Source organism: Camarhynchus parvulus, chromosome 5 (assembly GCF_901933205.1).
Source record: "Camarhynchus parvulus chromosome 5, STF_HiC, whole genome shotgun sequence".
In the NCBI taxonomy this organism is placed as follows: domain Eukaryota; kingdom Metazoa; phylum Chordata; class Aves; order Passeriformes; family Thraupidae; genus Camarhynchus; species Camarhynchus parvulus.
Window position 1 is genome coordinate 35,472,251 of NC_044575.1, and position 24,511 is coordinate 35,496,761.

The following is a 24,511-nucleotide window of genomic DNA, read 5'->3' on the forward strand; positions in this document are numbered from 1 at the left end:
CTTGATTACTGTACTGTTGCAGTATATTTTTTTTAAGTTTCTCAGCTTGTGCTAAAAAGAGATTGATTGTTATAAAATGAAAGAAAATAGTGTGTTTTTGTGAGGGGATTAAAAAAGAAGCAAAGTAAGGCAGAAATACAATAATTATCACAGTATTAACAAATTTCCCAAATGTCCTAGGTGCTTACAATTCAGTAAACATCTTTAACAGCATAGCTTTAAAATTAAATTTTACAAACATTATGGGTAATGCTTTAATAATATGCAAATTGCAATGAAGTCAGCAGCGGCAAAGCTGACCTCTTAGCAATACAGATATTTTATGTTTAAAACAGTTATCTTTTTACAGTTCCCTCTACCTCAGTAAGTGTCAGGTGCATCAAGAGGCTCCTCATCAGAGGAGCGTAAATAAACTCAAAGGAGCAGCAGCCCGTGCCTGATTTTTATACATAGCAAGGCAGTTGTACAAATCAACATTTAAAGCTATATGTTTTGTCATTGCTAGAATAATTATGAATATTTTTGCTAAAACTCATCTATATATATGGATAGGGAAAGTAATGTAAAGGGGAAAATACTTAGCCTGCATTTCCCTGCTATTTTAAAATTAGTTGACATATCCTTCTTCAGAGTCTCACTGTTCTTGCTTAATTGTGCAGTGGAGACAGAGTAGTGTTCATATTGCACAATTTTATGTTATTAATAGTTCAATATCTAAAAAGCTGATAAAAATTCCCAGTAATTTCTCCCTGTAGGAGGACAAAAAATTGTTTAGTAAGAAAATATTCACATCTCTAGGGGTAACATAGCATCAAATAGACTATCAAGATATGGAAAGAATCTCCTTCAATTTCAGAACATGTTAAATAAGCATTCAATGAGTGTCTTTGAGGAACACAGTGTAGGAGTTTTAACTTCAAAATGTTTGACACTATTGAACCTCTCAAAATATTTGACTCAAAACATTGAATCAAAAGAAGATTTTAGGTCAAAACTTCTGCAATTTTGTGAGTTGATATGTCTAGGAAATTTTGGAACTAGTTATTAAGCACACACATATTTTAAGTGATTAGGTTAATAAATATGTAGCATTTCCCAAGCATATAGAAGTTTAAAATGGACCTACTAGGAGAAAAAATAAGCTGTATTTGTAGTACTAGTACAGCATGGTAAAATTGCTAAGAAAAGGCTGTAACATTTTTATGTTTGCTCTGCCATGCCTTCCTGGGCTGTTTTGCATAGTTTTCCATAGGAAGCATTGGTTTTGAGAAACTTACCTTTCCTTGCTATTTTTAGGTACACATGTATATGTCAATCTGCTATGGGAACAGTGGGAGGCGGAATGTGCACCAGCACTCTGGAATTTCTCTTGCACAAGTGTGCTGTCCTAAATCCTGAACCTGGGTGGCTTTAGCCTTAAGAGCACGGCTGTTCTGAATGCCCAGCCCTAGGAACTGAGCTAGGTGTTTGGCTTGTCCATGTAATTTGGTACAGAAGCCCTGTAGAGAAATATGACTTTTTGACATATCTGTGCATTGGATGATAGACTCTTTAACCATCTTTTTTTTAGGGCACTGCATTGCTCTAGAAGTGTAAACATAGAAAACGGTAGGAACAATAGGAGCAGTGCAAATAATGGAGGTTTTAATTAAGTAAGATTAAGTTTAAAATTTTAGCACTTTCTGTGCATGACTAGTCTTTCTTCTTCTTGACTGTTTGAGGGTCCTGAGGCTGACCCAGAAAGGTCTTGACTCTTCTTTATGTACAACATATTTTTGTTCTGGCCTTCTATAACAATATTTTTTTCTCCCTGACAGGGAAAAAACCGAGGTTGTGTTGATTAATTGCTAATTTAATAGGACAATTTCTGGGTTTGTAAGAATTGGGCTGTGTGGGTTTACAGTTGTGGCATATGAAGAGGTGTCACTGAAGAAGATAGAAGGTCTGTGGCAGCTACAAAGAAATTCACTCTATTATGATGATGGGTTTGTCTGGATCTGCATCCTTGTTAATTTCCGTCTTCCAAATGTCTTTAGCAAACACTGTTCTGTCATCCCAGCCCTTTCCACTGTCAGAGCAAGCCTGTTCCCACCTGGCCCCCAATTATTAGACTCTCTGTCACTCTCTTTCTACAGGCTGGAGATGCAGACCTGCAACACAAGAAAAGTAGAAAAGGCTCCCAGCCTTTGTTCAATATCCATTCTTACAAGAACTTTTTTTCACCTGGCAATTTTGGGATGCTGTTGTCAGAAAATATTCAGTCTCAATTAACTTCTGGAGAGGTTAATTCTTTCATAATTTTCTTCAGTGTTTTTTGATATTTATGGTGTAGGGAACTTCTCTGGGTTTATAACTGAAATTTGTATAATGCACAGGGCATGCCATGCTCTTGTGTTTTGTTTAATGTTACCTTGAATGGAACGAGAGGCAGGTGAATAATCAGGAATAAAGACACAAGTGGTGCAGACTTTAAATTAGCAGCATGATCATGGCATCTTCATGGATTTGCTCAGACAATGCTGCTGAGCCCACACTACCGATTGCATTTGCACTCCCCAGTCCTAAAGTCACAGGTCATGGATATCTGAAAGCCAAGGGAAACCCTGCAAAAAGGTATTACTCTTATTTTATAGGCTTCTGCCCCCTGCCATAATTTCTGATGGCTCTGAGAACTCCCTGAAGTTCTTCTTGCTATAACACAGCCCTAACTATCTAAAATTTCATTTTATACTGTAAAGATAGACCTAAAATTCACTGTGCTGTTACTTAAACTCTACATGGAGTTTAAGTACCTTGATAATGTATGGACGTTGTTGTCTTGTAATTTTGCTCATTCTGTGTGGTGGTTTCAAATTGTTGTGATGGTCTTAGCACACTGAAAAACAAAGCAATGATTATTCTTAATATAAAAACATTTCTGAGGTTTATGACAATAGAAACACTTAGCTAAGATTTTAACTGGTAACAAGATTTTAACTGGTAACATTAATTCTGATTAACAGAATTAATTTCCTGCATGATCAAAACACAGTGTGTCCTTTTAAAGAGGACTCTTAAATATTCAGCTCAAAGTAAACATATTTCATGATACAGAATTTTTTTTTAATTGATTCAGTTCTGAAGAGAGCGTGCAAGATGAAGAGTCAAGGAAGCCAAAAGCAGGAAGGATAACAGACTAAGAAAGTATTCAATAGCAGTGAAGTCTCTGTTTTAATTATGCAGAGTAGGGGGGGAAAAACAAATGCCTAAACTTAGGGTAGAAGCAATCACTTTAAGCCTAATGCAGTCCAAGAAGCCTAATGCTACCAAATGATGGCCCAGTGATCTTAAAGGTATTTCCAACCTAAATGATCCCATTATTCTGTTATACAAATGCCTTTTAAAATGCTGCTGTGACTTCTTGAAAGTATTCCTTCTACCTTAGGCGTTTTCTTCCATAGAAGACCTGTTGGCTGGTGTAGGGATGGCGTGATGGATGATTAAGTCTGTCTGTATAGAGTTTTTGGATAAACTCTTGCCTGCCAAAGAATGCTTTTGTAATCTACATCTTCATGGAAGATATTCTGAGCCATATAATTCTCAACATAATTTTATTCAGTAGCTGTACTGTGACAGAGCCAGGGTCTTTTTTGTGTTCCGTAATAAAGCCTTCTAATAAATACATGGACAAGTATTCAGAATATTGTGACAGAAGAAAATGCTTGAGTATTTAAGCACACAAATGCTACTCTTATCAGCTTAATTCTGGAAAGAAATTATTCTCAATTTTAAATCTCAAGAAATTTCGCCAATTGCAGTTGGAGTGACAAGCTAGAATGTGCATCCTTTTAAAAAGTGACATCTGAGTTTGCAGTTCTTTAAGATATACATATGAGTGAGTATTCTAAGTCTACATGCTGCCTGGGGCCATCTGACCACCTCCTTGTTGGCAGAAACTGGATTGTGTGCTTTCATTTCAGAGGCTGTTTTTATTCACCTTAAGTTCAAAAAATGGTAGAGGAATGAAATATCTGTATTTCTTATATAATTCTCACTAAGTACAGTGTACTGTACTTAGTAAAAGTAAAGTTTTGCAGAAGTAAAGTTTCTCTACGGAACTGTAAAGAAAGGGTAATGAAATATAGGATATTTTCATCACTTAAATTTAACTGAATGTATTATATATAATTTGTATATCTAAAACAGAATTATTTGCCTACAGTAACATGGTTCCTAACAAATCACTTGTGCTCCCTGGGAGACACTGTCTGAAAATACTTTCCTTTCAACACCAAATCAATTATATTTATTCTAGTAAATTCCAAATAAAAAAAACCTGTAGAAAATCACTGAGTTCATATCTCCAATTTACATTGGTGTAAATTTTGAGTCTCTTGTTTGACACATTATAAAATATAACCTTTTAGTCTCCTTCCTCCTACAGTAAGTGTCAGTATCCCTTGTCTTTCTCCACTTCAGAATAAGGTCATTCCAACGTGTAGGTCTAATAAGAAATACAATATATTTTCATTGATTTGTATTGTCACTGATTACTCCTTCATGTTATATAGTGATCTGTATAGTAAAGGACGTTTTACGTTGTCATGCAAAGCCAGTCTTAAGGAACAGATTTGTACCCCAGGCTCTCCCAGTTTATTTATAAGTTCTTGGTTTTTAGAAAATGAGCTTTAGAAAATAGCCTTGAAATTATTTCCCATTATTAATCAATCACTAGAACTGTGTATTAGACACTAGTATAGATTTTTTTCACTTTTTTTCCCCAGACTACTGTTTTTTTCATAGTCTTGTTCGGAGACTGATTCCTTCAGGCTCAGGAAAATGAGAGAATTTTGTCATTTGATTATTGGAAATATTTCAGTTTCATTTACAACAGAATATTTTAAACTCATTCCATCCTAGTGGGTAGAGAATCCCTACAAGTGTGTAACAAGACCATCATCAGCATCTTCATTGTCTTTTTGTTGCAAAAATGGTCACTTAGAAGAGGACCATGAAGTGGGAAACTACTGCTGCGTATAACTCCTTGCCATTTTTTTCCTCTGTGTTCAGTTTTTCACATATTCAGATGTACTACATCCTCAAAGAAAAGAAAGAACTGAATTTCAATTCTAAGATGGGGCACTAGGAGTAAGCGAATGATTACCTTCCACCCAATTTCGATTAGCAATATTTGGGACTATGCATATCCCAGTAGACTTTTTGAGGGTTTGCTGTGTCCATAAAGGTGTGTTTGTTATAGAGATTGTTCTTGAAATTTGTGTTATGTAATGAATTATATGTAGGGCAATCTGAAAATGCACACAATGTAGGTTTAAATGTAAATCAAGTAGCTTTTCTATATTTGATTAGGAATTTATAAAGTTGTTTCTTTATTCTCCCAGAATATTGCAAAACTAGTCCTTCATTACCACTAAAGATTTTAAGTTGAAAATAAACTGCAGTAGGTTTATTTCATATCTGTGCTCTGTACTTTTTTCTATATTGGCTTGTACCTGTTAGCTCAGATTGTGTAAAATGTAGTTTTTTGAGACTTAAACTGATCAATACCTACTCAAGGTCTTCAAAGCCTCTTTGGATTTGCAGCTGATATCAGTATAACAGAGACAAAAAGAATGCTTAAGAACAGCAGTGAGATAGATGAATACATAGAGAAAAGAAATCAGAGAGATCCATCTGAAAGTCTGTGCTGTCTGAGTTTGAGTTGCTGAAATTGTTCACAAACGTTAGAAATTGGGTTTAAAAATAAAAAATAGTTGATATATAGAGAGATCATATTTCTGAAGTGAAGGAACTGGGTTGTATTCAGGCTTCATAGGGTATGATGTAGTAGAAGAGGGCCTTAAAACTGCAAGGAAGAAATAGTGGATTCTTATTTATCCCTCTTCATATATTTACCTGCCCTTTACATCCTGCTTTTCCTTCCCCTACTATTCTATTTAATCATGCTTTTTCTTCTCCCATTTTCCATACTCGTTATTGGTTTCCCTACAAATATTTTTGCAAGTGAACAGGGCATGACCAACCTGTAAAAAGCTGCTGCCTTTATTTTTAACATTTTTTATTTTAAAATATTGAGAAAATTGTAGGATGGGGAATTAGAAAATACAAGGAAAAAAAACTATCTAAATTATTGTGATAGTTTTGCTATTTAAGAAATACAATTGTTGATACAATTCAGGGCTAATTTTTAATTATGATGTGTGATGTACCAGAGCTTAGGCTACTCCCTCTTTTCAGTGTCTTGGGGTGGGAGGGGGTAAGGAAGGTTGTGTACACAATTTCAATAACAGCCAAGAAGACCCCAAAACCTCTACCTAAACTGCAGCCAAAACCCATAGCTAAAAAAGTAGGAATTACTTATCTTGATTTAAAAACCTGTCCTAAAAATAAGGGAATTATTTGCTTCAAGTTTTCCACCAGATTTCCCCTCTAGACTTAAAACACTCACAGATTTTAATTGATAGATCTAATTGTTTTAGAAAATTACTGATCACTGAGAGCAGGGCTTTAGACTGAATGTGTCATGTCAACATATATAACAGAAATTAAAATTATAACAATGGATTACTGCTTTGTGGTAAAAATTAATTAAATTGACAGATTCATAGCCTTATGTGCACAATACAAAATACTCTGCTGAAAGACTATCCTTACTGGTGAAGAATCCTTCCAAAAAAAGAAATTTGTTCAGGAACCTCTGTATACTGTGGAAGTGGACTGTTTATCAGTTCAGAGGAAAATGCACTTGGGATGGAAGGGGAACAGGAAGGTGATGCAGGTTATTTGCTGTCATGGTTGTTTCTGAGTTATATAAATGGCAATTTTAGTTATAGTTTCTGAGAAAGCAGGATAGTTTTATAGCTCTCTCAAACTCTCTCAAAGCATTTCACTCCAACTGGACAATCCCAGATAGTTTAGATAATGTTTCTTCACTGGTAACTGCTGTGGTTTAATTTTCCACTATTTTAAAATGGGTATGAAAGCCTTGAATTATATTTAAATACACAGTGAACGGACTAGTGCATGGACTAGTCAGAATTTTTATCTTCTATCTCCTTGGAAAACTACTAGCATTTTCTGTATTTTCTGGGGTTTTTTGCATGTTTTTGCATGTTTGTTTTTAAATTTCTCAAAAACATATTGGGATTTATTGAAAAACATAACTAATTTCACTATAAGAAGCAGCTGAGATAGAAAGCTATAAAAGTTTGAATGAGAAATTTTAAAAGGAAATGGAATTTCCAGATCACTTACATTATTTTTCAGCAAAAATTACACCAAGGCAAGGCCTAAGCAAATATAGAAACTGTTATTGCCACTAGCTTATAAAGACATTCCCATCTTCTTTCAGACTTTCCCTACTGACATTTTTCAATGGTGGTTTCCCTTCGCTTGCTTGCATTTTTCTTACATTTTACAGACTGCCCTTCTCTCTAGCCCTTTCACTACTTTCTCTTTATGACTTCTGTTGTTCCACAGATTGGTAACTCTGCTGTGCTGTCAGCAAACAAATAAACTCTTTACTTGCCTGCCTCACACAGCAGAAAATACAGGAGAGTTCTTATACAAAATTTCCTCCGTACCATTTGCATTTACTTGCCATAGCACCAAATAGTTAAGCAGGCATTCCACTCCTAATGGAAGTAGCAGTATGTAGTTACACAGAAGTAGCGATTTTTGAAGTATTATCAGAATTTATAATGCGTTTTTCTTTCAATGAAGTATATTAAAAGAAAACAATGGCATATCAGCCCCAAAGTGCTTTTGAACTTACTCTACGTTCTGTTCTTTCTGCTGTTCTTAGGGGCAAGTGTGGCCAACAGCAGATTTCATCCTTGTGTCATCTGGTTCTCTGAGCCTCAGAAGAATACTGATCACCACAGCTGCAATAAATAAAGTGTCTATTCAATAAGTTATGATGCCAAATATTATTCCACATTCTTCTGGACAGGCACAGTCTGATGGAAAACAGCACATCTTGCCTTTTTCCTTGCAATTAAAGTTGCTGAGTAATCAGTCTGTTCCAGATACAGGAGAGGAGAATGTGAATAATGCCAATCTGCTTGGGTTTGTTTACAATTACTATTTAAAGGAAAAATACCTGTAGCAATATGGCTTTCATTAATTATGAAGCACAGACAGTGTGTTAACAAAATAAATCTTGAAGCCTGTAAGAAAAATAACTTTATGTATCTACCTGTTCTATCACGGTGCTTGATTTCTAATATCTTTTTTATTCATGCTTAGACATTTTTATGCAGCATTTGATTGGATATACATCTCATGGAATATATAACACATTCTCTGATAGAAGCTTCAATTTCTAGCGTTTGGGATTATGCTGTAGGTTTTCTCTGGCTTAATGGTTCAGCCTTTTCACTATCACATACAAGGAGAAAACCAATGGTGTGAATAATTCGGTTCAAACTGTTGGAGTCCAAAAATATTTGTTTTAAATGCATTCTTTCTGAATTATTTTTTAACGTTCTGTTTTGTTTTTTCCCCTCTTTGTTTTCTTTTTCTAGGCTGAGGTTCAGCTATGCTATTTGGAAGCACAAAGAGATGCTGTTGAACAGATGTCCTTAAAACTGTACAGTGAGCAGTACAACAGTAGTAGCAAGCGAAAGGAAGAGTTTGCTGATATGTCAAAAGTTCACACAGTGGGAAGTAATGGGTAGGGAACTATTCTTTTTGTTGTTTTATTCTCACTGATCTGTTTTGGGTTTTTTTTACAAGATACACTTTTTCTTACTACTAGTTAACCAGGATTTTTCCTTTCTAGGCCAAGAGGCAGGGAAAAACTGTTTTTATTGCTCTCTTTTTTTAAAAAATATATGGATGCAAAAATAATGAGTTCTGGATAATTTATCCAAATGATGGTTTGTTCACAGGAACACCTAATATTATCTAATAGTAAACTGTTACATGGATTTTAAAAAATTTATTGTGTCCTTTTTCTTTAGGCTTTTCTTCTCCAGCAGCTTCATATTATTTGATTTCTTAACATCTTCCAAGGAAGAATCTTGATAGTGTAATCATATCTCTGCAAGACCTCTATAATCATTGTCCTCCTAGTGACTAAGAAATATGAATATGAAGCCATTCAATTGTAGTTCAAGCATCCAGGTTTTTGTACTTCAATAAAGCATTTATTTTAACTATTTTCCCTTTCTCTTAGGCTGTCTTTCCTCTACTTGTTTTTTTCTTTTAATTAATGTTAGCACACATATACATGTGTATATCATATATAAAAGTATGCATTCAAAAGCATTCTTTCTTAATATTTTGAACAAATTAATCACTGGAATATGCTAAAATGAGTTCTTGCTTTCCTCTCTTTTTCACAAGCAAGGAAACTTGTAGTTCTGGAAGAAGACTTTTTCTTTAATGTCTTCTGAAAACCATATCTTTCAACTACTAATGCCCCAAAATGAACATAGAAAAACCTACCAGTGGGATCATAATAGTGTAGGCAGGTCAAAGGACCCAACTAGTGCTCATTGGTTGGGGATGCCCTCATCCTGATGGAAGTTTCCTTGTAACTGGCAAGTAGACTAGAACTTTTGCCTGCAATTTCTTATGCAAGAAAAGTCATTGACAAAGGTCTTCATGAGTTCTTTATCTCCAGAACTCCTCTCTCCAATTGTTAACTCAATGTTCAGGTCTTGGAAACACAGTTTTATTAAATTACCAACTGTAAAGATAAATGAGCCTTGTAAACATCCCCTCTTATTATACAGAAAGGTGGCTGTTTTAGAAAAGTTGATGCAGGCTAATTATGTAGGATTACTCAGATCTTGATTAAATATGCAGAAATCTGTCAGATTCTCAAACATGCCAGCACAGCTAGTGCCAACTGTAAAAATAATTTGTTCAGAATTGGTGTGTATATGTATATAAATGTACACTGAGGGCTACATGCTCAAAACCAGCTTCTAATTTTGCAGCCATCGCTGAATGTGAGCAAGGCTTAAGGATGGAATATTGAGGAGGATGTAAGACACATCAACAGACAGTTGATTTTCCTGAGGGGAGGGGAGGGGATGTAAAGCTTTATGCTTCCCAGAGAAATCCAGTTTGTAACTCTACATACCATATGTGATAATCAAATAGTTTCTTAAATACACTTGTTTTCGCTTGTAATTATATGCTTTGAACTGGAAATGATCATCTGGTAGTATTTCAAACCTTTTTAGTGCTGTGGCCACCTTTCTGGGCCTCTAAGGCCATCTCAGACCATAGAGGCTCAACTGTGACTTCAGGAGCCAAAGGGCTGACCAGTACAATACCACTTATTCAGCCATTGTAGAAACTAGCAGGGACTAAATTCAGCTGGAAGACTTTTAGTTGAACCCATCTGAGGTGCTGTGTTGAAAAAAAGGGAAATTCCTTCCAGCTATTTAAAAATATAATTGATGCAACATATCCTTACTGCATAAAATCATGGACAGAAACTCCACAGTAGCATGACCTAACTAGAGACTGAGATCTCTACAGAGAAGGGGCCATCTGCACAAATGAGGGTATCTATCCATTTGCTGTTGTGGAAGTTTGATCTAGGAAAAAGAAGAATGTCCACAGGGAGAACAAGAGATATTTTAAACCAAGAATTTTTTATATAATGTGTGCATGTGTGTGTGTAGGAGATTAGGGAGATGACTTTGTGCAGGAAATAGCTAAACTGAGATAGGTAGGGTAGTATTTGCAGGATAGTGTGATTCTAGTGGGCGTGTAAAGAACCAGAGATTTCCTGCAAAACAGTAATCTTGTTAAAACAGCAATAGAGAAGGTTTTCATTTATTAGCATGCAAATGGCCAAAGTGACAAAGAAGGAGAAAAGAATGAGTATCGACTGCAGGAGAACACCAGCTAGCCAGGAGGTAGGAGGTACCTGAGAGTAGTTTAGGGCAGGTCCAAAATGTTATGGCAAATCTGGCTGGAGATACTGTATCCCCTCAAAACTGGAGATGAGTGCATTCAGGTCCTGTTGGGAGATATGGACAGCACCATTGCACAGCATGAAAGCCAGATCCTAAGTTCCTGTCATCAGTGGGTATTGGGCCTTTGTGCATGAGACTTTGAGACAAAAGCATTAGAGGGGGCTTTAAGTATGTACCAAACATAGGGAAGTTTTAAAACTGCGTAAGGTGATAACTCTGAATTCTATATCTCCCTAATAAAAACATGTGAAAAGAGTTCATAAAATTATGATCTGGAAACTTGAAGGGACATTTTGTCTGGCTGAATTTTTTGGTGGATGTACCAGTGTGTTTACAGTACTTCTAAATGCCATGTGAGTTCTGCCATCAAAGAAATACTACAAACTGGAAGTGTGTGTTAAACATGGGGAAAAGGCTGATGGAAATAGCTTCACATTCCTTTTTATTTATTAATGCCACAGACGAACTGGTTTTCTCATGAGAAAAGTGCTCATGAATTTTCATTCAAAATAATAAATTGGTGTCCACATTTTAAGAAATATGTTAAGGGTTCAAGGGATTAGACATGCAACTCTGCATATCTGATTCCTGGTTTACCAAGACAAAGTATACTTCTTAATGCAGTTTTAGTTATGACATAGCTAATGGTTTTAGCTTATTAACCAACAAACTTCATTGAAGAAGCAGTTTTTACCTGCCCTTTAACTAATATTATAGCATTTTTGTTGGCAATGTTTGGGTACTTTTAATAGAGGATTTTTTTCTTTTTCAATAAACAGATGAACTAATTTATTTATTTTTTAGTGTTTGCTGAATTCAGATAATCAACCAAAATTGGATCTTTTTTATGATAATTGCATCTTTGACACACATCAGTATTTCAGAAGTCATGCTTTCCCTGGTTCTGCCTGTGGCGATATAAAAGAAAGATCTGCTAAACTCACGAAAAGTAGATTCTGAATAAAAAAGAAATATTAAATATACCCCAGAAGTACTGACAGATATGTTTCAATCTTAACCTCCCTCTAGTCCTACAATTTCTTGAGTTTTCTGAATATCTTTTTAGCAGCTTAGTAACTTGCATCCGCTTCCAAACAGTAATTTAATAGTTATCACTAAATCCACTCATTTAGATGTAAGATATTAATTTTAAAAATCTGTTTTTAAAAATATCAAGTATCAGAGATATTCTAAAACCATTGAAAGTATTGCAAACCTATTAAAAACATATTGATGATGCTCTGTAGGCTGACTTTGCTATCTTCAGGCTCAGGGAAATAACTGCCGTAGACAGTTGCTTAAAAACACTCCGAGATGGCTTGACTTTACTTCAGAAGACAAGAAAAAATAATAAAAACCAAAACAAACAGACCAAAAAAACCAAAACAAAACCAAAAACCCAACCTCTCCCCCCCAAAAACGCAAACAAAAAACCCAAGAAACCCCCCAACCAACAAAAAAAAAAACACTTAAAGGAGAGAATAAGTACATTATGTAAACTATGGGGAAAAAAACCAAATCTCTTTTGTCTTGTATCCTTTCCTGGGCTTTTTCCAGTGAATCCTGTTTCTCTCACTCTTGGTTTTGGGTTGAGTTTCTGTTTAGAACATTACTTTGAAATCAAAATATTCAGCCATTTTCTAATGCTTATCTATGTTTTATAAAGGTCAAAAATAAGTGTGCTTCTGTTTCTTTAAAGGATTGGTTCATTTCAATATACAAATAAGTGGACCGATTTGGACTGTAGGTAATGTATGGATATTTAGACACAAAGCAGATGTTTGGATCCAGCAGGTCTCTTGCCTATTACAGAAAAATCCAAGTCCACTTCCTAGTGCATTTTCCAAAGGCATCCCATGCCATTCTGTATGTAGGCGCTGTTTCCCATCATCTTCATATAGTAATTTAGGATTTTCACTGGTACAAACCATCCAAGTCCAACTGAATCTATAGCAATTTACAGGGTATGAAATCTAACATCTTCTGTTATAGAAATGTGTTTTAATAACTGCCTGCCAGTTTTACATCTTTGAATAATATTTGGATAAGATGGAAGAGAAGGAGCAGTAGGTACTGAGGATGCAGAATGGTAATACTGCTTTCTGAGGAAGGGATGAAGATTCAGTAACACTGCCAAATATACAATTCAAAATGGAGCTTAGTTTTATTTTAGTTTCCGAATGATATCTGAGTCAAATACCTCCTGAAACAGGAAAAAAGCCCTGAACTCTAAGTGAGACTTATATTTCAATAATAGTAACCTGACCTTTTTTGCTTGCTCTTCCTTCTTTATGGTAACACTGCTTACCTTCTCAGGGCAGCAAGCGGTTTTGAGTACACCTCATAAATTATTGAGTAAAAGTATACTAAGTACAGTGGATTAAACTAGAGGGTTACTTCAGAAGCAGGAATCAGTGCTTGTGCATTATACAATACTTTCTTTGTTGTCAATTCATTGAAAATAATACCATGGAAAGCAAATGCTTTCTTCTCTCTTGCCTGCTTTCTTGAGCAAAGACAGTTCTACTTGTCACAACTTTATCTATAAGCTTTCAAAATTACCACACACGTGGTACTCTAGTTAATAACAAATAAGACTGCAATAGTACTAATGACATTAAAAGTGTGTTTAGTTTATTGTTTCTCTGTTGAAACACTCCTCATTTTTAATGGAGTTGCTAAAAAAGTTCTTAATAATTGGAAAAATTAGCTTTAGTAGAACATGTGCTATTCTTTGATCAGTATGGGAGTTTTTTGATACTAGCAAGGCTTTTGTTAGTTCCAATTTTGCAAATTTGAAGACCCCTTTTCAAGAGGTATCTATTTGACGAATGTGCAGTTTTTCAGCATGTACTTTCTGTCTTGTATCACAGTGGTTTAGAAGAATCTATGCTTTACTTATTCACTAGGCTTTCAATAGAGAATCACATTAATCCTTTTAAGCTCCTTATTCTAATGATTTATTTTGTTGAAAACCGTAGTGATCCTCCTTTGAATTTTAATGATTGCTGGCTATTCAAGGATTCATTGTTTTGACTTCCTGTCCTTACCTTTGTTTCTTACATGTCTGTAGGGAACACCTGTCTAATACTGTATCTGGCCTTAGTTCTCACTGGCTTACCATATTCACTCAAGCCTATCTTAAGGCGTTAAGTTGAAATGCTAGCTACTCATCCATGAAAATAAATGTAGGATATTTACAAAGATAGGCAGATAGACAGCAGAAGGATGGCTGAATGGATTGAGTAATTTTTTGTTGTAAATATTATTTTCATATGAATTATATCAAGGTGATTGTTGCAAAATTTGCTCAATGTAAAGACAGCACTGTAAAAATAATTAAACAACATCTATAGGGGATTTATATTTCAAAATTTTTGAAGCAAATGCAGTATGCCAACAGTTGTCAGGATTTGGCATCAGCTGCTGAATTTAGGTCATGGCACTGGCTTAAATTGGATTTCAGTTTTCATTTTCATCCACACTGTATAAATACAGAATGTCTCTTTAGAAATATAACTTGGAACATCATGAGTTTTCAAGAATATATTATTCTAATACAAGATTTTAACAACTACACAGTATTTATGCATAATACATTTTGTTCCTTATCTACAGCCTTTTGGACTTTGATTCAGAATACCAGGAGCTCTGGGATTGGCTGATTGACATGGAATCCATTGTGATGGACAGCCATGACCTGATGATGTCAGAGGAGCAGCAGCAGCATCTTTACAAGGTTAGCACTACCGTTACTGCCTTTACCTAGCTATAGAAGATCTGATTAGCTTGACAAGTCTTTCTCTCACAGGATATCGCTGCGTTCATTGTATGTATCATGGTGTCTATTAGAATTCCCTTCCCTGTCCCCAACCTCATTTCCATCCCCTGTGCACTGACAGGCTGCACCGACATCATAATTGCAAGAAAGTTCCCTTTATCACATTCTATTTGGTGTAATTCTATAGAAGGACAAAGATTTGTCTTCAAGATGAATAGAAATAAATGAAACTGCATTAATAAACAGACTGAAACAAAATGAAGGAAAAAAATGAAATGGGAACTTCTAACAAAATGTGTTTTGATTGGAGCTTTCAGCTGGATTTTTATCCACCTTTCAGACCTCATCTGGAAAGAAAGACATTTGCCTTGATTTTGGTTTGCTGCTGCCGGGATTCAGGACTCTTCCAATTTAATTTTTTATTAGTTACACATAAAGTAGATATTGTCATGTTAAGTCTTCACACTTGGTTGTGATTTGAGCAACATGATTTTGAACTTGTAGGGTGAAGATACAGGGTCTAATTCTAGCATATATATATATGTACATATGTGTGTGTGTGTGTGTGTGTATATATGTACATACATGCATACAGACACACGTTTTTTTTATTTGCCATAGTAGCCTTAATCCAGAAGATTTATTATTTCTTTTAGATAGATAATACTTGTAAGAACTTCCTCAAAATGTATAACTTGATCCTAAAATTGATTCAGGCATCAGTGTGTGTCTGAGGATCTATGGGCCTGAAGTGTGGGGGGGGCAAGGAGGGGCTTTCAACAGAAATATCAGGCTGCAGTAAATCTTCCTCATTTAGGCAATTTTTATTGGAGTAATTCTGACAGTTGTCATCCTTGAATTGCTTTGAGCATATGGCATATTTCAAAGAGCAGATTGTGAATCATAAAAAATAAAATTAATAACTAACCACAGAATCAGCAACACTATAATGACAAGAAACAACTACCCTCTAGCTTTTTTCTTATTTCTTATCAAAAAAATGGTACATTCAAGGTCAAATAGAAGTTCTTCTCTTCCTCCTATGATTGCATGATTCGATAATTTCTTAAATACAATGATTTTTTCCTTGCTTTGGCATCGTATTTTCTTGACAGTGTCTTTGGATTTTATTCTTTCTTATTTTAGTTATTCTATTTAAAATACCCAGTAAGAAGGGGTTGTCATGTGTGTTAAAATATGTTTATAAATGCAAATATAGTTTGGATCCAACCTATTTAGGCTGTGAGCTTCATTCACTGGCCTCCATTTCTTGCTTTGACAATTATTGTTTATTTTTTGCTATTGTCTTTTTCCTAACACTGTAAATACTTAATCAGCCTTAATCACACATTAACAGACCTAGCCGTGGTCAGGCTCAGAAATTAACAATGTCAGAAATGAGTAAAGATTTTCTTGTGAGTCTAAAATAACGTGTTTTGGTAGTTAGGGCCTGTCTGTATAAGGCCAGCTTGTAGCATGACTAATTTAACCTCTAGTTTTAGTCCTATACTAAAAAAAAATAAATTGATAAACATAAATTTTAAGATAACAATCCTTCTCATCAATATGAGAAGGAACAGAGATTAAGCAGCCAGTTCAAGTATTTTAGATACTATTTAGTATACTTCCTCCCTTATTTCCAAATGTAACCCCTAAGAATAATTATAGATGGTAAGGCTGAGATAATAGTACATGATGAGAAGAGTAAAAAAGGGCAACAATTTAATAATATGTGCAGTATAATATGGTGGAAAAATGGGTAATATTATATATGCAAAATGGGAATAGTTTCTTAATGTTATGAAATTCGGACTATGATAGGCATGACACTTCTGAAAGTTTGTATGACAGAGTAGCTGAGTCTGCAGCCTGTGCAGCAGAGACAAACCAGCAGTGAGTCCAAAGAACAGGCAGCTTATTTGTCCTGCAATTTCTGCCAGGAGGTCGCAGGCTGCTGTACCAGATTTGAGCCCCCATCCCAAAACTGCTTATCTGGTACTTGGTTACTACCAAACCACTTGAAGAAGGGTAGGAACAGACTCCTTGCACTCCTGCAGTGAATATTCACTGCATTTACCTTTCTAGTTAGAGCAGCAAGCGAATTTTTAAGGACTGAATAAAAGCCTTAACTAGAGATGTGGAGTTTGCTTAAGAGTTGACTGAGAAGCGTCCACAAAGCAGGAGGAATATTTGCAGGTAATGTAAAAATCTTAAGTGCATTGCATTTAGAACGATCTTTCTTTCAAAAAAAAAAAAAAAAAAAAAAAAAGCCAAAAAAAAACCCCAAACCAAAAAACAGCAACAAGAAACCTCCAACACAACAATGAACAACCTCTCAAAGTGTTGAAAGCCTGATAATTTCAGACATTTAAAAGTAGACAAAGGATAACATTAGCTAATGGAATTGAGGGAACAATTCTGCACTAGCAAAGGTAAGACCAGATAAATCACTAGCTCTGTATCATCCCTAATTTTAGAGATTTGTGTGACAATGAATCATGTCCTCAAAAAGAGTAATTATAGTTTTATAAAACTAGCCCAGTAAACCTCTCTTCTAATCAGTGGTGACACCCATTTTATTCAGAGGCTTTTTGAGAGTCGAGAATGGTCGAGTGCTCGTGAGCACTGCCTGCACTTCCCAGAGAGCACAGCCGTTCTGGTCTGCAGGGACAGAAACCCAGGCAGCTATTATTACCAGAGCTTCTCAATGATGTGGGGTGTTATGAAAACACAGGTCTTGCTCTGGTTTCTCTTTATCAATTACAGCTTCAAATGTGAACCTGCTAATTGCACTCTCTGCATTTTCCTGGATTCTCCTAAAACCACAGATCTCAGTTGCTGAGCGGACAAGTAATTGCAGCTCAGAGCCAGCTCAGCAAGCAGCCCCTGCCAGGGAACCTGCTGTGGTATCACTATTACCAACAGTAATCATTGCCCCTAAGGAGTCTATGAATGGGAAGGAGCAATGATGAAACAGGTAATTCAGAAGGGGCAAGCATACATTAAAGCAGCATAACACAATATATAAATGCTAATATTGTATATAGGAAAATGAAATATATTTTCATGGTTAGAGTATTTTCACAGTATCTATTTTCAGAGGCAATATATACTTAAGTCAACTCTCAGCTTAATTTTTTTTCTAATATTCCATGAACTTCATAGTTTTTTACTAGGATCCCTATTATCCCTCTTTAAGTAGGTTTTATTTTGCTCTTATAATAGGAACAGCACAGCCATATTTTTTGTAATATTGAATATGAATATACTACTTTCTCCAGACTTCCTAGATTTCAATTCATAGATTAAAAAAAAGAGAACATAGACCTAAATTATTTCTGCTTTATAGCTCTAAACTAGCTAATAATTTTGAAAATCAGCTAGTCTTTGATAAAATGGCAGTAAAAGAATGAATTGATGACAGTTTATTTTTCCTCTAATGCTTTATCTATTAATTAAGAAAAAACTAAAAGGAGCACTTCCATGTTTTGGATTCTTACTTCTTTGTACTTCTATAGCAGCTCAGTTTGATGCCAAATGTATCATGTTTATTTCATTTTAATCTACTGCATGTGAGCCTGATCTTATAAGCCCTAAGTACACAGAACTTGCATTGACTTCAGCTGTATTCATATGCTGTTACTGGAGGATAAAACCCAAAGAATTTAAACTCTGCTAATTAGCCCTTTAGCAGGAACTTGAGTGATTCTGTACCTTGAATGTTCAAAAATGAAGCAAATCAGTATTTACAAGAACTGTCGAGATTAGAAGTGAGTATACTGGCAGAAAAGTTAATGATAATTCTTTCCATTTTCCTCTGAAGATTAATTACAAAACTTAATTGTGTTAGATTAAAACCCTATTTAAATAAGTACAGTATGATTGTTAAAATGGTTAGTATGTTCAGAACAAAATTAACCAAGCATTTGAAAATATAAAATAAAATATTTTTTTTTTTCTGATTACAAGCAGTGTATGGTGGTTTTAATGCAAACTGCATAAGCCATAAGTCTTTTAGTAGTAATTCTTCAGCAATGATTATGATAGATGGAAAAAGATCCATATGTAGTAGTGCAAAGATTTTGAAAGCATTTAACTGGTACAGCTTTTGAACAGGTTAACTGCTGAGCTCTTTCATCAAGGGGAAGTGGTCCACTGTATTAAATAACACAAAAATGCACATCAAAAACTAAGGAAATATTTTTAAAAAAAGTTGAGCGGGAAAAAAATCTCCCAGCAGTTTTTGTTTCCCTGCTAGAAGCTCTATCCCTGCTTGGAAGGTGCAGTTAATTTCCTCCTCTGGGTGTGCTGCTGCTCCATTGTGCCTTTCTCGCTGGCTCAGTGTGCTGTGGCCCGGAGTGGATCAAACAAACCGTGGTGAAAGTTTCCCTCATTTGCATCACTTCTAGACAGCCCTGTCGTACTCTTTGCTGACAGGAAATCACTGTCTTTGTCACCTTTTTTCAGTGATCTCCTTTTGGCAGAGATTGGCCATGTGACCAGGATTAATCACAACAACAGTTCTGGCTCAGAACTCAATGACATGTTTTCCTCAGCACTTCAATAATGGTGTAGAGGAGTCAGTAGGAAATGACTACATTAATTTCAGAGTGAAAAGATAATTAACACTTAAGGACTAGTGCTATAACCTATGGAGCTATTATTCAAATTAAAACTAATTTATTGCAAACTTGTGAAAAAAAAACCACAAAAAACTGTTTTTTAATGCAACTGTTAAAATAATCTTGCAAGAGTCCCCGAGTTTAAAAAGAAGCACAAACTATATTTAACATGGTAATATAAATACATAAAGACTTCAACATTTGAAACTGGAGGCTAAAGTATGTAAAATGCTTACTTAGATGATATGAATAGGATACTGGCAAACAAAAGCAGCAGTGTGCTCCTAGAATGCTGTGCTTCAAGGAGTTTCCTTGGCAACAGAAATGCAGTTCCAAAAGTAGACAGAACTTTCCTCAGAAAACATACTATTAATAACAGCCTTCCGGAACAACTTGGAACAATTTGACTACTTGGCAATAAAATGCCAAGTGTTCTGCAAATTAATCTAACACATAAGAGTTATATGTTTCTCTTGCCCATAATTCTCCTGAACTGGGGGCCTGAGTTCTCTGCTGTTAGAGGATACAAATGTGCAAAGCGGTTCCAAATGCTGCACAAACAGAGAGACGGCTCAAATAGCAGCAGCCTATGAGGATCAATTAATGTTCTTCGTATCATTTTAACTTGTAAACCAGATTAGTTTAATTGGATTACTTTGTTCCATTTAAAGCAAGCTCTGTGTACCTACTGAAGCTGCATTGCAGTTCAGTCTTTATTTCAAGTAGATTTTCCATATAAAGAAAACTTATTAAAAGATTAACAGCCTGCAGAATGATATATTTGGTCAATATGCTTAGGGGATTGGTTATAAACTATAAAATGTGAAGATATTTGCTCCTAAGCTGCATATTCTGCACAGTTCAGGATGCTTTCTGTCTGTCTGGTAACCCATCAGTGCCTGCATGGAATTGCTAAAACAGTCAGTTTTAGTCAGAAAAAAATTATGGTTGTCAGTTTAGAGGAAGCTCTCAGCACACGTCAGGATTGAGCCCCTTGTAGGGAGTAACTACAAATCTGCTATGCATGCAGTATTTTTAGTCATGTCATCATTTCTGCATGAGCCAAAAGAATAAACTAATTTCAGTTTTGCCTTGCCAATAGGAATCATTAGAATTCCACTAAAGGCCATAAGTTTACTAGACAGGAAAGGTAGGCTGTGCTAGTGCCTTGACTTTTCCTGAATTCTGAGCTCTAAAGGTTAAAAGTAATCAATATCTCATTGTGCAGCCTGATAATAAGTAATAACCATGATGTTAAAATCTAAATGACTGCAGATAGCACTTAGGTGTGTTGACCCATTTGGAAGGGCTTTTTAATTGCAATCAGAATAGTCATTATAGTTTGCTAATCAACTTTTAGGCTACCTTGCAAAAATCACCGCCTTTATGAAAAATTACTTTAATTCTATTAGCAAGTTATGTCCCAAAGTGAAAGCTTTTATTTCATCTGGCAAAGTTTTATCTGCAAAATATGTGCTAAGATAGAGATACTCATTAACAGTAGCATGTCTGTTACTTAGATAACAGTATGTCTGTACTTCTGTCTACATACATGAATTGATACATGCCTCAGCGGAAGGTAATCTTTGCTTCTTACACTGTAGTATGTTTTTAACTGTCATGTGTTTTAAAATGATTTTGCAAAAACACTGGCTTCAGTTACTGTTCTTCACAAAGTTCAGTAATTTTTATGTGCTAGGCTGGATTTTTTTTTCCCCCAGCAGATTAAGAACCTCTGTGACTTCCTCCACTAGGTAGGAAAATCATGGTTTGTATGAGAAATCTCAAAAATGCATGATTTACCAAATAGCAGTAAAAGTCTGACTGCTATTACAGTGTTAACTAAATGAGTTCAGGACCTGACACAGCAAAGTTTCCCACTCTTATTACAAGGGGTGATGAAATTGGTTACATTTTTCTGCACAAGTATTTTCACTTCAGTTGCACTGGGGAACAGAGTAATAATTCCTTTGTGACCCATCCTATCATTTTTCAGTGGTTCATATGTTCATGCAATAGGATTAAATTCCTTGCTAATTCTGGCAAATTTTGTATTTTTTAAAGCAGAAAATATAAATATTGTTGGCAAAATTCTTATTTAAAGTAGAGAAATGTTAAGTTTTAATGTCTTATATAATAACAATAGGAAAATACTGATTGCCACATCTACAGAATTAAAATATCTAGAAATTGAATACAAAAAGAATGTGAAAAATATTTTTACATTTTCTTGGTTGCTTTCAAAATATTTTTCAAATATAAACATGCATTTTTGAAGACAGTGTTGTAATTTCTACAGAGCAGACTTCCTGTATTTCTGCAAGAAGTGGCTTCATGCATTTCCTAAGAATAAGTGGGTTTTTCCCACTTCTTCCCAGCATGATGTTGACGATGAACTTCACATTGTAGCAATGCAGTATTTACTGAGCTTGTAGCAAAAACCAGCGCAGCTTTTTGGAGATTAAAGCAGTGTGTCTAGAATGAAAGAGGCATTTGACTTCAAACAAAAGTAAATGTGTACCACATAGCTGTCATCACCATTCCTTACTACAGCTGCAAAACATGGACAATTTACAGTCATCACGTCAAGCATCTTAGTCAACTCCACATGCTCTGTGTTTGTGCCCTTGCTGCTATAAAACAGCTAGATAAGGTCCTAAGCAGTGAGACTTTAAAGCTGCCTTCCACTGGTCTCTCCAGTTAATATATTGAAATAAGATTAAATGAGGAATGTTAATAACACAATGACAACATGATTTTTCAAGCTCTGTGTGGACATGATACTGATTTTTTTAGCAGCTTGGTGTATCCATCTGTTTTAAAGCAGTGAAGATAAAAATATCATGAGCAAAAATTATAGGTGGCAATTATTATTCTATTCCCCAAGTTAGTTGCCAATTTTTAATGCACTTCCCTATTTTTCCACATCATAGTCCAGGAGAAAATAGAAATTATTTTAAACTCATAGGAACTACATGGTTTATCTGAGATGTTTTGCTTCATAAACATAATACAGGAACTACTATTTTCTTTCCAAATCACTCCTCATCAGTATACCTCAAAAATAATCAATACTGTAATATTTCTTTCATAAAAAATAAACAAAAAACAAATGACCACAGAATAGTTTTTTGGCAGGTTTTCTATATGAAACCCAAATTCACTAAATCTCCATAAACTTTCAGTGGCAATATATACAATGAATTTATGTCTAAATGATAAAAAATAAGTTGCAGTGAAGTGTACCAGTTTATAATCTCCTGAATTTTTATTTGTATATGTATTGTATTTTTATTTTTATAAATATATATGATAGACTGTATTTATATATTGAAAATATGTAAAATATCAGTATAAATTATTTATGTGTATATATTTGAAACCTTTTTACATACTTAAGGTTGGGTGGTATTTTTACTTTGTGTGTATACACTTTTCATATATTGTACTAAAAATAGCTATGGCATTTTGTCCAAATTTCTCCTTCTTACAAGGTAAAATAAGCAATCATTATACTTTAATTAATAATTTTTGCAGTTGTGGCTGCATCAGGTCCAATGGAGGCTTAGGGCAGGCTGCAACCAACTCCTGTGGCGAGTGTGAAATACTTGTGGTTCTTAACTTCTTGTGGGTGATGTTGTTTTGCAGAAATCATGGTTGCTATAGAATGCTGGTGATTATGAAACTGTAAATGTTAAAGTTGGCTCTTTGAAGAGATGCTTTTGGGGGAAAAGAGCTGTGGAGCCCTTCACTTCCGGTTCTGGAATGACAGGTGCTATTATAGATGTGAAGGACATGTGCCAGCTGTGTCACAAGCTGCCGGGAACACTATGCAGAGGTTGTCATTTCCCCAGTAATACACTGGGACAAGGAGTCGTGTGTGAAGACTAGTTTAACAGCTATGGGAGCAAAGTAGACCAGCCCCTATCATGAGGAGTTTTCTCTAAGGGGTAATTCAGAACAGAAGCTTGTTAAGTACCCTGAAATATTTTCAGGAAAACACTTTTCTCTCTTACCTGTTTCTCCACTGATTGGATAAAGAGGCTATGAAGATCAGACTCTAAATTTGCCACTCACTCATTCTGGCATTGCAAAAAGAGGGTATTTTTGTACCACTGTATAATGTTTATACAATACTCCAGTTTGAAACTCATTTGTGATACATTTAGATTTTGACAGACATTGCGCTGGAGTTTGATTATCTCTGCTTTACCCATTGCTTTTTCTCAAAAATAGGCCACTATAGATATATAATTTTTCTGGTGGTAACTTTTTAAAGCTGAACATGAATTGAGACTAACATGCTTATTTTTTGATGGCCTTCTTCCAGACACATTCTTCTGTGTCTACTATGTAGGTGGAAGAACAATAATTCCTAAGAACTCTAAGATTGTTATCATGTGTTGAAAGATGATAAACACCATCAGAGGTCAGAAGTGGACAGTCATGTGATCCCATTTTTTTGCCTAAAAAATTTAATTGCTATTATTTTGGTTTTTCAGCAAGAGTATATAATTTTTAGCTCTAAGAAGAACTGGTCAGAGGGGTACAAATAATGAAAAGTAAATAAAAGCTATAAAAAATTTTCTTAACCAAAACCAGAAACAAAAAATGAGGATATGGTAAGGTGCCAGGAACTAGAGCAACCATGTGTAACTGTAGACATGAAACATTTCTTAATTGTATCTCTTTGCCAGGATCACTTGTGAAATACACAGTTCTTATTCAGAGGGAAGACATTAAGGTAAAACCAATCTAATATATGTCTCCAAACAGTCGGAGAACTATCCGGAAAAGTGCCAGAACAGAAAGAGCAGAACACACACATAGATATAAGTTGAAAAAACCCATGAAGCAGGGCAGATGCAGGCTGGCTGAAAATGTTGGCATTTCAGTGCAACATATGTAGTGTAACAGGCAACAGAAAAAGGAGGAATAGAAATGTTCTTGACAAAAAAGAGGCAGGCAGCCAGATTGAATATCACAGTTACCTTTGAAATTAAAATATATTGTCTGAAACCATTGACAATTTAAGATTTTAATGAAGAAGTAGATATTGGCAATGTGGCTTAAGCAAATCTAAAGATTCTCAGTGTTCTAGCAATGCAGAAGGCTGCCAGGCATTCAATTGCTATATTTGCAACTATGCTATTAGATCAATGACTAAT

The 24,511-nt window shown here is 35.1% G+C and overlaps 1 protein-coding gene across 2 annotated transcripts in view; it reads left to right on the forward strand.

Annotated features, from left to right (window-relative positions):
- AKAP6 (A-kinase anchoring protein 6) overlaps positions 1 to 24,511 on the forward strand; it is a 259,646-nt gene that overhangs the window by 166,830 nt on the left and 68,305 nt on the right. For both annotated transcript variants that reach the window (XM_030949026.1, XM_030949027.1), the window contains exons 8-9: positions 8,526 to 8,674; positions 14,559 to 14,679. In XM_030949026.1, the coding sequence (XP_030804886.1) occupies positions 8,526 to 8,674; positions 14,559 to 14,679 (270 nt within the window). The remainder of the gene's footprint in view (positions 1 to 8,525; positions 8,675 to 14,558; positions 14,680 to 24,511) is intronic.